This window comes from Sus scrofa, chromosome 1, assembly GCF_054392235.1.
Source record: "Sus scrofa isolate SSC_HxYL_T2T_F1_AM1 chromosome 1, Sscrofa_HxYL_maternal_Yorkshire_Landrace_v2.0, whole genome shotgun sequence".
NCBI lineage: Eukaryota > Metazoa > Chordata > Mammalia > Artiodactyla > Suidae > Sus > Sus scrofa.
The window spans coordinates 285298462-285313073 of record NC_139383.1 but is presented as its reverse complement, the minus strand read 5'-3'; the positions used below and the strand labels follow the sequence as shown (position 1 = coordinate 285313073).

At 48.8% G+C, this 14612-nt stretch overlaps 1 protein-coding gene across 9 annotated transcripts in view; it reads left to right on the top strand.

Moving 5' to 3' along the window:
• MED27 (mediator complex subunit 27) overlaps positions 1-14612 on the top strand; it is a 204286-nt gene that overhangs the window by 63718 nt on the left and 125956 nt on the right. For all 9 annotated transcript variants that reach the window (XR_014836987.1, XR_014836989.1, XR_014836988.1 and 6 more), the window contains 1 exon segment: positions 2616-2746. Coding sequence is in view for 5 of the 9 variants with exons in the window: in NM_001001644.1 (NP_001001644.1) it covers positions 2616-2746 (131 nt within the window). In the remaining 4 variants the exon portion in view is untranslated.

Below are 14612 nucleotides of genomic sequence, written 5' to 3'. Positions count from 1 at the left end.
TTTGTTTGCTTGAGCCAGTGAGCAAAATGATGCCAGGTGGGCAAAATCACCCTGCCACTCTGCATAGTTAGCAGGACTCTTCCGCTCAGAGAGTCAGTAGGGCTGAAATGGCTGAGCTTGCATGGACCCTAATAAGATACGAAGAAGGAGGAGAGCCAAAAGGAGAGATGATTCCTTGAGCCAGGAGGGGACCCCTGCCAAGCTGTCTTTCCCTTTAATTCTGTAAAGCCCCATGCATATTGCTCTCATTGCAAATTCTGGTGGGAAGATCGAAACCCAAGTAGCTGACATTTTGAAACATTGTCTTTCAAACTTGCACTGTCCCTTGCTTCCATTGATTCCCCATTTAAGAAATCCGTCGGAGAAAAACAAATTTGAGCAAAATTCATTGGTCTAAGATGAGTTGTTAGGGCCAAATTATGCCCCTCTTTCCCACCCCGAGAAGAGCTCCGTTTTTATTATGAATGTGATATATCTTTGTTTTGTGTCGTGCAGCCATGGGCCTCCCACAGCAAATCGACCAAGTAAAGCAAGAGCCCGTGAGAAAGCAGCGTGGATGCTCTGAACACAGACGGTTCAGTCGTACTGGGTCACTGGATATCTTCGTTTTTATAGCCACTTTCAAGAAGCAGATCATTTCAGTTGCTTTGTTTTCTGTCACTCTTCATTTGTGTGCAGCCCAGTGGCTTTTCAAAACGTTCTTACCCTTTGCATCCAGGGCCCAGCCCCTTGTGTGTGGTGGTCACCGGTTTCATGACCATGAGCTGTAATGTAGCTGACTCTGCAGAGGAAATCCATGCCTTGGAAGAGCATTTTGGAAAGAAATTGATTCAGAGCTTCAGAATGAATTACTATGTGTATATTCAGTTAATTCTAAAGAAATGTTTGATTTGAGAAGGGAGGAAGAAACAAAGTGGATGTTATAGATGGTCTCAATCCAAATTCTTAGCCTGGCATTTTCCCATTTGAGTGTTTTATTTACATCTGGTCAAAATCAGGATACCTTTCAAGGCTAATTTCATTATAGAGATTGATGACAACGCCGGTGCTCTAAAATACAGAACTACGGGAGCTTAAAAGAAGATAGGAGTCATTGTCACATGTCACATTGAATATAAGCTTCATTTGGCAAGAGTGAGAATGATGAGTTGTGTTTTAAATCAGAAGCTCCCAACGATCGAGTCGGGGGCAGGGGGGAGATTGACTGCACTGGGCACGAGGGAACTTTCTGCAGTGATGGGAATTGTCTGTGTTGTGGTTGGGGTGGCAGCATCACAGGTATACGTGATCAAGACTCATCAAACTGTACGCCTAAAATGCATGCATTTCATTTTATGTAAATGATAACTCAATAAAGTGGATTTTTTAAATGTCCTCTGTGATTTAGAATTAGGCAGTATTAGTCCTCTTTTCCAACAAAGTCTGGAGAAGTAAGATGATCTGTCCTAAGTAACCTCGAGGCTCAGCAGTTTGTCTAGAGCAAAGCAGAGGATGCTGGCTCTCAGCCCATCTCAATGAGGTCTGCTGCGTCTTCGCCCCCGTGGTATGGTTTCAGTTGCGAGGATGTGGAGTGGAGTGAATTTCTCCAGCAGGCTCTCTGCCTTGAGCCTATGTCCACTTGTAGGCCTTGTTGTAACGTACACTCCTGTGCCAGTGCTTAGAACTGATGCTTGTGTCTTTACCCCTGGAGACAGTGGCCCAGAGGTATGCTTCAGTCTGTTCAGGATTAGCCTCTTGCGCTCCTGGTTTACTGCAGTGGACTATGAGTTATATGTTTTTTATGATAAGCCGTTCATGACAGTAGTAAGAGTTCCCAGAACTAATTTGTCTTCAAGAAAACCCACTGGATCCTCTCGTTGTATTTATTTATTTTTTGTGTTTTTGCCTTTTCTTGAGCCACTCCCGCGGCATATGGAGGTTCACATGCTAGGAGTCGAATCAGAGCTCTGGCCTACACCAGAGCCACAGCAACGCGGGATCCGAGCCGCGTCTGCGACCTACGCCACAGCTCACAGCAACGCCGGATCCTTAACCCACTGAGCAAGGCCAAGGATTGAACCCGCAACCTCATGGTTCCTAGTCGGATTCGTTAACCACTGCGCCACAACGGGAACTCCTGGTTCCTCTTGTTTTAAAAATGACATTAAGTCTTAAAACCGTTTACATAAAGCATATATGACTAGCAGTGGAAAATAAAGAAATTACCCCAATTCTACTACTTAGAAACACACTGTTAACATTTTTGAGAACATGTTTTTAAGTGTCTCCCTGTTTACAGGTAAGCCATTTGTTTTTTAAATGCAGCAAAATGATGTGGTACAGTTCTTTATGCCTTTTAGCCAATTTCCCGGTTACCGTTGGGCATTTAGACTGTTTCCAGTTCTTTATCATTTTGTGCTGCTCTGACGAACAGCCTTATTCTAGCTTCTTTTCCTGTGTGTCTGATTATCTCCTTGCGGATACATTCCTTGAAGCAAAATGTTAGCAGCTGTATTTGAGATTATTAAAAAGGTTCTGAGCCGGCAAGACGTATCAAGTATGGATGGTTTATTACCCCTTGTCCTGCTTTTACCAAATGTGGTTTTCTTCCCCTGTTGTTTGGCTTTTCTCTGCAGTTGCAGTACCACGCAGGACTGGCGTCTGGCCTTTTGAATCAGCAGTCACTGAAACGCTCTGCTAACCAGATGGGAGTATCCGCTAAACGTCGACCAAAGGCTCAGCCCACGACCCTTGTCTTGCCGCCTCAGTGAGTGATGGGTTGGAAAAAGCACTTTTGTCCTGGGTGAATGCTCCTCTGTGCTGGTTGTTGGCTAATGGAAAGTTATTTTTGCAAAACCGTTTCTTTCTTTCACAAAGGTATCTGTTAAGATTAGAAACCAAACATGTAGAAAAACCTGTTTTGCATAAATTTTAAAAGAAGCAGTAAGAATGCAGTTTGCAGTTACGTAGTTTGTGTGCAACCTCAGGATATAAGACAACTCATAGTTAATCCTTGATTTGTTTGTTTTCAGCATGTGGAGGTTCCTGGGTCAGGAATCAACCCATGCCACAGCAGTGACCCAGCCAGAGCAGTGGCAATGCCAGGTCCTTAACTGCTGGGCCACCAGGGAACTCCCTCACTTGTTCTTTTTAAAAATGGTGATATATGTGATCTTCTCTTTCCCGATAGGAGAGGTAACCGACACTGTAAAGTGTACAGCTTGATGATTTTTTCACGTGTCTGCGTCCGTGTAGCTCCACCCAGATCAAGCCGTGTGGCCACCCCTTCCAGAATCCCATGAGGGTTCTTCTCCTGCTCCCAGTCTGACGTGTGCTGCCTCCCTCCCTAGGCCGAACACTATTCTGACTTCTTTGAACAATTAATTTTACCTGCTCTTGAACTTCATATAACTGGAATCACAATACATAATCTTTTCTATCAACTTTTTTTTCACTCTGTGTAATACCTGTTAGTGTCATCGAGGTTGCTTATTCTTTTCTGTTGTTCAACCTGTTGGTTGTTCTTTACTAGAAGCCCCCGTAGGTGAGGGCCAAGGCTCACTTGATGCTGTGGAATCAGAAATTGAACCCACCAGTCTTTGCCAGTAACTTCGCTGTCCATATGCACATTCCCCTGAAAAGGACAGTGGTCCCAAAGGGCTCAACTGGCCTTTATTTATTTATTTATTTATTTATTTATTTTTGCAAATTCTTGGGCCGCTCCTGCGGCCTATGGAGGTTCCCAGGCTAGGGGTCTAATTGGAGCTGCAGCCGCCGGCCTACACCAGAGCACAGCAACGCGGGATCCGAGCCGCGTCTGCAACCTACACCACAGCTCACGGCAACGCCGGATCGTTAACCCACTGAGCAAGGGTAGGGACCGAACCCGCAACCTCATGGTTCCTAGTCGGATTCGTTAACCACTGCGCCATGACGGGAACTCCATTGACTGGCCTTTAAACACGTTCCCCAGCCCAGGCCACACCTCCTCTTGTATGCTTTTCCCTTTGCATCCTCAGGTTCAAACTACATTTTAAAATTTCCAAGCCAAAGGCATGTTTGCAGATGAGACTCAGTTATCTGCCTTTACCTGAGATCTCATTTATTTTCTGTTTGGTTGGCACATTATTCTACCTACCGTCTGCCAGGCACTGTCCTAGGCTCTGGGGATACAGTCTTGAGCAAGATAGATATGGTCCCATCTCCCTGAAGCTTTCGGTGTACTGAAAAGACAAAAACAGGTACCCTGAACAAATTAATATATTAATGCAATAATTTCTGGCTATGCTGAGTACTTAGGAAGGGAAGACCTAGGGTGGTAAGGAATGGGAGCAGGGGCACCACTTAAAATGGGTGGTCAGAGAGGGCCTCTGGATCCAAGGAGATGACATTAGGAAGAGGCCTGGAGGATGCAGAGGAACAGGGCCAGAGAGGCTGGGCAAATGTCAGGGGATGGCTCTGGGCGTCCGTCCTCTCGTCAGAGGACACCCTCAGCGCACCATTTCTGTGCTTTGCAGGTTTTCCCCATAGTTACCATTTGCTTCCAGGACAGGATGGGCGTAAGCAGCCAGCCGCCAAGCTATTTTTCATCTGCAGCATGCACAGGTGCCGTAGTTTTTAGAGCTCACAGGGACGGCTTCTTTGAGTGGATGCAAGGCAGAGTTTGCCCGGTTTGGCAGAAAGCTTCTTAAAGAATGTGCTCCTACCTGATGCTTTTCATGTGTTGGTTTGGTGACTCTGCACATCTCAACTTTTGGCTCTCTGAAGTCTAATGGGCCTTATAACTTGTCATCTTCCCTGCGTGGAGTGGCTGCTGAGGCAAGATGTTTGGCAAGAAGTGAAAGACTTTCTAATAGTCCCACAAGACTGGAGCCAAAAGTGTTTGTTGCTGACTCTCTCTTGACAAAAGTCAGTTCTTAGTCCATCTGCTCACCATTTGTTAATTTGCATTGGCTTGAAACCTGTTTACAGGTGACAAGCTATTATGAGGACACTTAGAAACTATTTTAAGCACCAAGGCAATCAACAGACTCTGTTCTCATGCCAAAGGGGAAAAAGGTGTTCACAGCTGTCATTATAAATTTATAATAAATCACTCAAAAGGCTTAGTTTCAAAGAGAAGAGAGGATACTCTGTCCTAGGAATTCAGCGTTGAAAGGGTTTCCTATACTTAGTAGCCTCTTTCCTGTAAAAATTGACTCCGGCCTTTTCACGTCATTGAGCTTTTTAGACTCACTTATCCTGGAATCCCTTTATAGAATGACTGTCCAGGAGGCAGAATCTGTATCTAAAAAGGACATTCCACGCACTTTTATTGAGCACCTACTATGGTGCCACCAGTAAGACACAGGTGCTGACCTAACTGGAGCATACTTTTTTTTTTAAGCTAAAAAATAGGACACTAGTAATATGTACATATCATAGATTTTTTTGGGGAAAAAAAAGGTATCAAAAAGAAAAGGAAAAAATAGTAATAGTACTATCACCCGGAGAAAGTTTTTGTTAAAGTTTTGGTGGATATTGTTCTAGATTTTCTTCTCTGCATATGTAATACATATCTATAGACATACTTTTTTTTTTTTTTTTTTTTTTTTGCTTTTTAGGGCTGATCTCATGGCATATGGAGGTTCCCAGGCTAGAGGCTGAATCAGAGCTACAGCTGCCGGCCACAGCCACAGCCACAAGCAACAAGGGATCTGAGCCGCGTCTGCGACCTACATCACAGCTCACACAACACTGGATCCTTAACCTGCTGAGCGAGGCCAGGGATCGAACTTGCATCCTCACGGATCCTTAACTGGATTCGTTAACCACTGGGCCCTGAAGGGAACTGCCATAATATCTAATTTTTAAAAACAAAAAACAACCTTCAGAAAGAACTATCTTGTAACACAGTTCTGTATCACATCCCAACTTCTAATAAATGTAGTTGTTAGATTTTTAAGGCTGTATAATTTGATCTGGAGAATATCTTAATTTGCACATTAATCAACCGTGTGGTTGTATCTGTAGAACACTACTTATTACAAAATTTTTACCGTAAGCGTGATACGTCCATAAACTAACTTTGTCATTAAGGAAATCGCTTGAACTCCCTTATAAAACAACACCCGAATCCTGCAGGGTTGCTCCCTTAGTTATCTGCTGCTGCAAGACAACTGCCCCCAGAGGTAGCGGTTGAACAATAAGCATGATCTCCCACACTTTCCACGCATCGCCTTGGCCGGGTGGTTCTGGCTCAGACTCTCTTCTAACACTGAGGTCAGGACCGCAGTCATCTGACAGCTGGACCTGGGTTTGAAGGTCATTTCCAAGGCGGCTCACTCATGGGGCAGGCCGGTTGGTGCTGGCTGTTGGTGGGAGACCACAGTTCCTCCCCACCGGGTGCTTGAGTGCCCTCTGGACCTGGGAGGATTCCTTTCAGGGCAAGCGACTGAGGAGCAAGCGGGCCAGGCGGTCCTTGCCTTTTTATGGCCGAGCCTCAGAAGACATGTAGCTTCAGTGGCCCCCCCTTCTCTGTGTTAGAAATGAGTCACTAATCAGACTGACATTCAGGGGAGGGGACAAGGCTGTCCCTCCTGGAGGAAGGAGCATCCGAATTCTCAAGATACCTCTGCCACCAGTGAGGAGAGGGTGGCGGGGCCTGGGAGCTCTGTTCACTTATTTATTCAGCAAGCAGTGACTCGGGGCCTGCAAGTGCCTGATTCTGTGCCCTGTGCTGGGGATTTGGAGACGAGCAAGATATAGTTTTGGCTTTCAGGACGCTCTGAGTAGAAGTAGACAAACAAGTAGCAGGGCATCCTAGGGAAGTGGGCCAGGCCCTCAGGGCGTGATCCTGGCCTGCCAAGCAGGCCTCGGCAGGGCGCCGAGAGGGAGCCACTCACGGAGGCGGTGGAGGCTGTCCTTTGTGGCGAGCCCGGTGTTTTCTTGCAGGAGCGCCCGGGCTTCTAAGGAAAGGCGTCAACAGTGGAGGAGGCTGGGAGAGACCAGGGGCTGAGCTCTGCACTTGCCCTCCCCAGGGCGCTGTGCATCTGTCCGAGGGCTGGCGGTTGGGTTTCTGCGGTGGCTTGTGACAGCAGTTGGGTGGCACAGAAGCCACTGCCGCAGAGGGCCTCTACCCGAGTGCGTCAAGGCCATGGGCGTGGCAGGAACGCAGGAGACTGGCCTTATGCGCTGATGTGTTTGTTTTTTAAAAGCAGTTGGCTTTCATAGTAGTGGTCTTTGAAGACTCAGATTCCCGTGAGTTCCCTAAGGATTCGTGATCTGTGGGATTAATGATTCATGTCTTTCTCCCCCTCCAAGAAGCTTGTAGAAGGACAGAGATGTTCGTAACGCAAGATCTTTGATCAAGTGTTAGCGCTCCAAGGGCGCTGGTGAAGCGACCTCACTTCCGTGATTCCCGAGTGCTCATGCTACGTCCTGTGCAGAAGGGCACTGTCGCTTTCAAAAAGGAGCCTCGTCCCCTGTCGCTGGGGAAACGTCATCGGCCTTTAGACCCTGTAGTATCGGGACTGCCTGGGACGTGGCTGTTGTACGTGGCCGAACTGTAAGTTGCACCCTGAGATAGCTGTTTACTGTGTGTCCGATGGAGCCACGTCTGCTCGGGCTGGCTTAGATCGCAGCCACAGCTTCACAACACATTGCTTCATGTGCTTTTACTGGCAACACGGCATCTTGGTTTTAATTGGTACAGCCTGTGACTCTTGGGTCCCATCACTGGGCCTGAGGAGTGCTGGCCCTCAGAGGCCAAGGGCTCTTCTTCGTTCTCGTTCCGCACACAGAGATCTCACTTAGGTTTGAGGGCAAAACACAACTTGTTTTACAGAGAGGTTCGTTTACAAAGCGTTACCTGCCCCCCTCCCCCCCGCCCCGGAGTTGTGAGGACAGGCAGTTTCTTTCCCGTGGCATCAGGATCTGCGCAGCGTCCTGCCCGCTCAGCTAAGGGCCCGCTTCCTTTCGTAGACTGGGCATGCGCGCCCGCACGCCCAGCCAAGAGCAGCCCTTCCGCTTGTCCACGGGGTCCAGCCCCTCGCGTGTGCCCCAGGCCGTCTTCCCACTGGTCTCCTCTTTCTCTCCTCGGGCGGGCGCAGCAGCTCCTTCTCCCTGTCGATCCTGCTGGATGCAGACGCGCTGGTCCCAGTCCAGCCCCTTTTCCTTCCCCGCCTCCGCTCTCTCCAGCAGACCGCCTTGAAAGAGTGGACTGTACTTGTCGCCAGTTTCTCAGCCGCCTCAGGGCAACAGCTGCTCTGGTTTCTGTCCCTGTACCCTAGGTGCGCCTCTTCTAGAACTCCATAGAAACGGAGTCGTGGAGAATGTACTACCTTCTTCCTGGTTTCTTTTGCTTGGCGCAGTGTTGTGGGGAGTCATTTACATGCTGTGTGTATGTGTCAACGCTTGGTTCCATCTTATGCTGAGCGATATTCCTTGATGTTCTTTGGAGCTTTCCGGCAGCATGTCCTCAGCATTTGGCATCTGTTTCAATATTGTCTGATGCCTTTGAGAGGCGGGGGATTTTCACTTCATGCTCCTGTTCCTGATTGAGTAACCACGACGACACAGAAACAGCATGCGGGACCAGTGCTGCTGCAAAGAAAAGCCATTAGTTCAGGAGGTAGCGGGGTAATGGCCCTGCACACACGCCTAGGAGTCCCAGTGTTTGGACAACAGCTCGCCTTCAGTCCGGCCACCCATGTGGTTCTGGGAGTTTAACTGAAAGAGGCTCCATTTCTGCCCCTTGCCTGGCACCCTAGTTCCCCAGAAGATCATCGACTAGAAATTACACGCGGTGCTTATACAGCTGATTGGATTTTCTCCAAGACGTGTGGGAAAGCTCTCCTGTTCCTGAAAGCCAGAGGTTCCTGTTATCTTTTGCTCAGGGTGAAACCAACAGGAATCACAGAGGCAGAGCCGTGACATAATCTGTCCTTGGCGCGCGTGCTAAACGAGGGGCTGCTTTCCATGGTCATTGATGTTTCAACCCAGAAAGGCACATATTTGCCGGGATGAAGCACATGAAACCCAGAGCCTCCTCCTGTAGCTTCCTGGCTGTTACATCCCAGGCTCTGTGTTGCTGATTTTCCAGACCTTTGCTACGAGGTTTTTTCTCAGCTGCACAGCTAAGAAAGTCCAGGTCTCTGTGTTTGCTGTGCTGTTGGAAAAACTGTGATAGAGGTGTCATTTGACGGTGACCGGGAACGTGCTTCTTTTCTTCTTGATTACCTGGCCTCCTGAGGATCTTAGCATTTGTTGAGAGCAGAATTTGGTTATATGCTGATACGTTTATATTAAATTCTTCAACTTAGGTGGTGGTAGGAGTCTTGAGAATATTTGGCATCAGGAGTTCCCATTGTGGCTTAGCAGGTTAAGAACCTGATGTCGTCTCCCTGAGGATGTGTGTTTGATTCCTGTCCTCGCTCAGCGGGTGAAGGATCTGCTGTGGCTGCAGGCGTAGGTTGCAGAAGCGGTTGGGATCCGGCATTGCTGTGGCTGTGGTGTAGGCCGGCCGCTGCAGCTCCAGTTCGACCCCTAGCCTGGGAACCTCCATGTGCTGCTGGTGAGGCCCTAAAAATTAAAAACAAAAGAGAAAGAAAGAAAATATTTGATCTCTGTGTTTATCGGCGTTTAGCTCGTCTCTGAGCAAGCAGCGGCGAGTGTACCGGGCGTGGGAAGCACACTGGCTCGTGGCTCCAAGCTGCGGAAATGCAGAGCCGCACTCCCGACCCCCGTCCTCCAGGGGCGCTTGTGTCCCAGGCTTATTTGCCGAGCTCGGGCTGCTGAGCAGAGCGAGGGTTTGTCGCCTCTAATGACTCTCCCCACAAGGAAACAGAACTTTGCAGCTGGAAGTTTCCTGAGTTTGGGAAGAAGTCATCAAAACTTGAGTAGAAATTCACTAAATCCTCCTTTCCCCTACTGGCGAGTATTAAGTAACAATAATCATTAAATACCACTGAGAGGCCATGTAATAAAGAAATAATCCTAGGCCTTGGTGGTTATGACTCTCCAGAAGAGTTAAAATTGAGAATGTAATTAAAGATTAAAACAGTGTTTGCATTCTCGAACATGGAGCAGTCTTCCTCTCCATTGCGGGACCACATTAATAAGGGGGAGATCAGTTTCCAATAACCAGCAGGGCAGCAGCCCGTTATTAACGCCAGTCGTGTTTAAGCTGCCTGACTCCGTCCTGCTTCTGCCTTCGTCACAGCTGGAGCTGTGTCTGGGAGTAGGGATGGGTACCCGTCTTACCTCCAAAAAAAAAAAAAAAAAAAAATCCAGGTCCTTGCACGTCCCCGAGTTTGAATGGGAACGTTCACGAGGCAAGGGTTAGCTGTCTGTGGCTCTGTGGTCCTCTCGTTCTTGGGGGCCCTCTGTTTTGTCAGCAAAGTGATTTTCAGGCTGCTCATTTCACCCTGTTTTCTGGGCAGAAGTTAAAAGGATGCTAGGAATTCGGGTACCTAGCTATTCTGAGGTTTTATCACTGTGGCTGGGAAAGGGGTGCGAAGGTTCTAAGATGTCGTCGGGCCCTCTTGACACAGTGACAGGGAGAAACCTTGGTGGTCAGACAGCCGCTATTCCCCATGCCCTGCAGCCAGCCGGCAGCCAGCCGGGCCTCCGAGTGGGCCCGGGGAAGAGCTCGGGCCCGTGCCCGACCGGACTGGAGAAGTTTAACCGCACACGCGCCGGTGCGTTTTCTCCCTCTGCTTTTTGTTTTGTGTTTGGCTGTTCACTTTGCTTGTTTTCTCTTTGCCTTGAGATGGAACCAGAGGCATTTGAGGCCGAGGGTCTGTACCCGGGCTCCAGCCTTGTCCGTCCTCCCTGCTCTCTTCAGGGTCCCCGTCCCGGGGCCCAGAAAAGGCGCACTCAGTGAGGGGCCTTGACATGTCCTTTTTAGTGTGTTAAGCGCTTGTCTTATTGGCAGGCGGGGAGGAACGTGTCTTTCTCTGTCTGTGACGTTGACAGAGGAAGGAAAGATGTGGCTCAGTGACTGGGCAGAAAGAAGCCTTCAGCTCCGGACTCTTGCCCAGCTCTCATTTTGTGGCTCCTCCTGACACGTGCCACTGCCTGTCCTGTGTTTTGTTCAGACTGGAAGCCCCTTGGGGACCAGCCTGGGCTCCCGTACTGACGGCTGGTCCCCCGCCACGCTGCCCCCGCCCTCCTCAGCCGACGGGGGCGAGGACGTCCTTTTACAAGATGCGCTGGATCGCATGAGCTTGCACGGCTCACGGCTCTTAGGAAATTGAAAGCGTGAGCTCTGGGTATGAAGTGGCTGTGAACCAGGTGCAGAAATGCCCGCAGGTGAGGGTTTGCCGTTGCTGGCCTGGCTCTGCTGAGTGACGGTGGATAGGGTTGGGTCTAGAAGCTCTGGCCGCACTCGGAGCCCCAAAGGCAGGCTAAGGCCTTGCGGCAACTACCACGGGGAGCAGCAGGCCCTGGGGGCTCGTGAGCAGGGGCTGGCGAGTGGAAAGTGGTGCCTTGGGGAGAGGAATCAAGGCGCAGAACGCAGATAAGCAAGGTAGGCCTTCGTAGCTGTTTAGAAGGTAATCGCTTCATGTCACTCGTCTGTTCCCTCTCCTTCTGGACAGGAGGGCTGTCTCTGGGAGAAGGAGACCAGGAACCCCTCATACATATTAATGTAGGACTCCGTCCGTGGAGAATAAATGCAGGGACATTTTGTTTCAATGCTCTGTGTTGTTAGGCTTCATCAGCCTGTGTGTTGTAAGAGCCTCTTCTCCCCTCGAGAGCACCGTGTTGCGTCCAACCAGTAGCGGCCTCCGAAGTCGGTGGCTTGTCAGGATTGTCATCCTGTAGAGGGGCAGGGGGCTTCTGTGCTCCCCGCGACAGCCCGAGGGCTTCCTCGCCGTCACCTGTACTCAGAAGTGCCGGCCCACGCGTGAAAGAGACGGAATCACACCATCCGCAGCAACTCGGATGGAACTAGAGACTCTCGTGCTAAGTATGTCGGACAGAGAAACGCAAATACCATGATATCACGTAGATGTGGAATCCAAAATACGACGCAAATGAACCTGTCTACGAAACAGAAAAAGACTCCCGGACGAGGAGAACAGGCTTGGGGTTGGCGGAGGGGGGCGGGGGTGGGGGCGCGACGGAGCGGGAGGGTGGGGAGCAGGTATAAGCTGGTTATACGCCGAGTGGGCGAACTCGGCGCTGGTGTAGAGCCCTGAGAGCTGGGTCCTGTGATGAACCGTAATGGAAAAGAACATGAAAAAAAGCATGTGTGCGTGCGTGTGTACATATCTGAATCGCTTTGCCATGCAACAGAAATCAACACGACACTGTAAATCAGCTGTACCTCAATTTAAAAGGAGCAGGAGGGAGAGCAGTGCCGGCCCAGGCGGGACGCCGGTAATGAGTCCTGGACTCCGTCGCATCATCGAGACCCTCCGTCTGGACCTTCGCTTCCTGTTGTCAGGTTTCCTGTTGTGACTTTGTACGTGTGTGTGTGTGTCTGTCTGTCTGTACTTTACACTCTGCAGGCATTTATTAAGCCTGTCAAGCCCTGGAGGCGAGGTATATGCCTGATTGAGCTCGACTTGCAAAGGTGCAGAGGTCCTCCTGCCTGTGCGCAGACAGAGAAGACAGTTCCACTTGACGCCTGTTGAGTCGGAGGTGCCCACCAGCCTTGGGTGAAGTGATAGGAGGCCCTGACTTGCTTTAAAGTGCTGCAGGCTCCCACTTCTCACAAGTGTTGGGGATTGTGATAAAAAATAGCTGCTGGAGTTCCCGTCATGGTGCAGTGGAAACACATCCGACTAGGAACCATGAGCTTGTGGGCTCGATCCCTGGCCTCACTCAGTGGGTTAAGGATCTGATGTTGCCTCGAGCTGTGCTGTAGGTTGCAGACGCAGCTTGGATCCTGCATTGCTGTGGCTCTGGCGTAGGCCAGCGGCTGCAGCTCCGATTGGACCCTTCTCCTGGGAACCTCCATGTGCTGAGGGTGTGGCCCTAAAAAGCAAAAAAAGAAGAAAAAGTTGCTAATTATAAACTGGATCATAAGTACCTAATCCTGTTGATGAGCTCATCATACTGTTGTATTGACTTTTGGGTGTATATTTGACAATATTCATAATGAAATGTTTTTCTGAAATACGGGTCTGGAGCTTGGGTTATTGTTGAGGAACTGGTTTCGGCAGTCAGTGGTATGTGTAGGGTGGCAGGAGAACACTTGGGGTGCTGGGGGTGTGGAGGGAGCCCAGAAAGCTGGTGATGGGCACTGCTGCTCCGCCCGCCCATCCTCTAGTGGCACTTGAGCCCTTGACGGTCTGGTTCTGGGCCTGGCCGCACTCTCAGCTGATCTGTCCTGTATTTATCTCAGACCCTTTGTGACCGAGATTACAATTTAAGACTCCATGTCTTATATAGATACTGAATCAAAGAGAAATTGCATAAAATAGAAAACCTGGCCATTAAGCACCACGTTGAATGTGGCAGCCTGCAGTCAGTTTTAAAATTATATTTCATTGCATCCTCTAATTGCATTTCTCCTTTACAAGGTGATTTTATCCGGGAAGACAGCTGTCTAGTGTGGTTATTACATCACTCTGGCCGTTATCGGGAAGAAAAGAGATGGGTGGTTGTGTAGAACTGCTCATCGGATAGAAGCTGGAAGAAAGCTTTTTTTTTTTTTTTAAATCCCTTTTTGCATAACAGAGAGCTTCAGGATTGTTAATATTTCACCCTGTGTCATTTCCACCAACACTGGTTGCAAGTAAAACTCTTCCCCACCCCCTTTCTTTAAAAAAAAAAATCTTCCTATACATTCTCACAATGAAAAGCAATTTTGGTGGTCTCTGATGTGTTTCTCAGATTTTGGCTCAGGACGTCCTTTTAGGGTCCTCATGAGCCAAGAAGCGGTGAGCCAGTGTCTCTGTTCATCTCTGCCGAAGACTATTCCATACTTTATAATGTCCAGCCCCACCCAGCCACTGAGCTGCTTTTAGTTGCTATAGATTAGTTTGCATTTTCTAGAAGTTGATGTAAGTGGAATCATACAGAATATACTCTTTATTTAAAAAAAAAAGTGACTGTTTTTACTCAGAATAGTTGAGATTCATCTATTTCGTTGCATGTATCAGTAGGTCATTTCTTGTTATTGCTGCGTAGTGTTCCATTGGGCAGACACACCACAGTGTGTTTATTCATGCCTCTCTTGCTGGACATTTTCGTTGTTTCCAGGTTTTGACTCTAGCGAGTAAAGCCAGTGTGAATGTTCTTGTACACGTCTTTGTCCGGACTTGTGCTTTGATTTCTCTCAGGTAAACATGTAGGAGGACAGTGTCTAGATCCCATGGCAGGCGTGTGTTTAACTTTTTAAGAAATTGCCAGACTGTTTTCCAGAGCGCTTGGGTCCCTTTACATTCGTACCAGCCAAGTATGCGATGGCTCCCCACCCTCAGCAACGCTTGGGAGGGTCAGTTTTTTTAGTGTTAGGCATTGCAGTGGATATGTACTGGTAGCTCATGGTGGTTTCAACATGCATTTCCTGAATGACTAATGATGTTGAGCATTCTTCATGTGCTTATTGAGCATTTGTCTTTGGTGAAGTGCAAAGAAAGGCTAAGATGTGTTGCATGAGAAGTTGCGTTTGAGGCATGTAGGTTTCCTTTCCATTGATG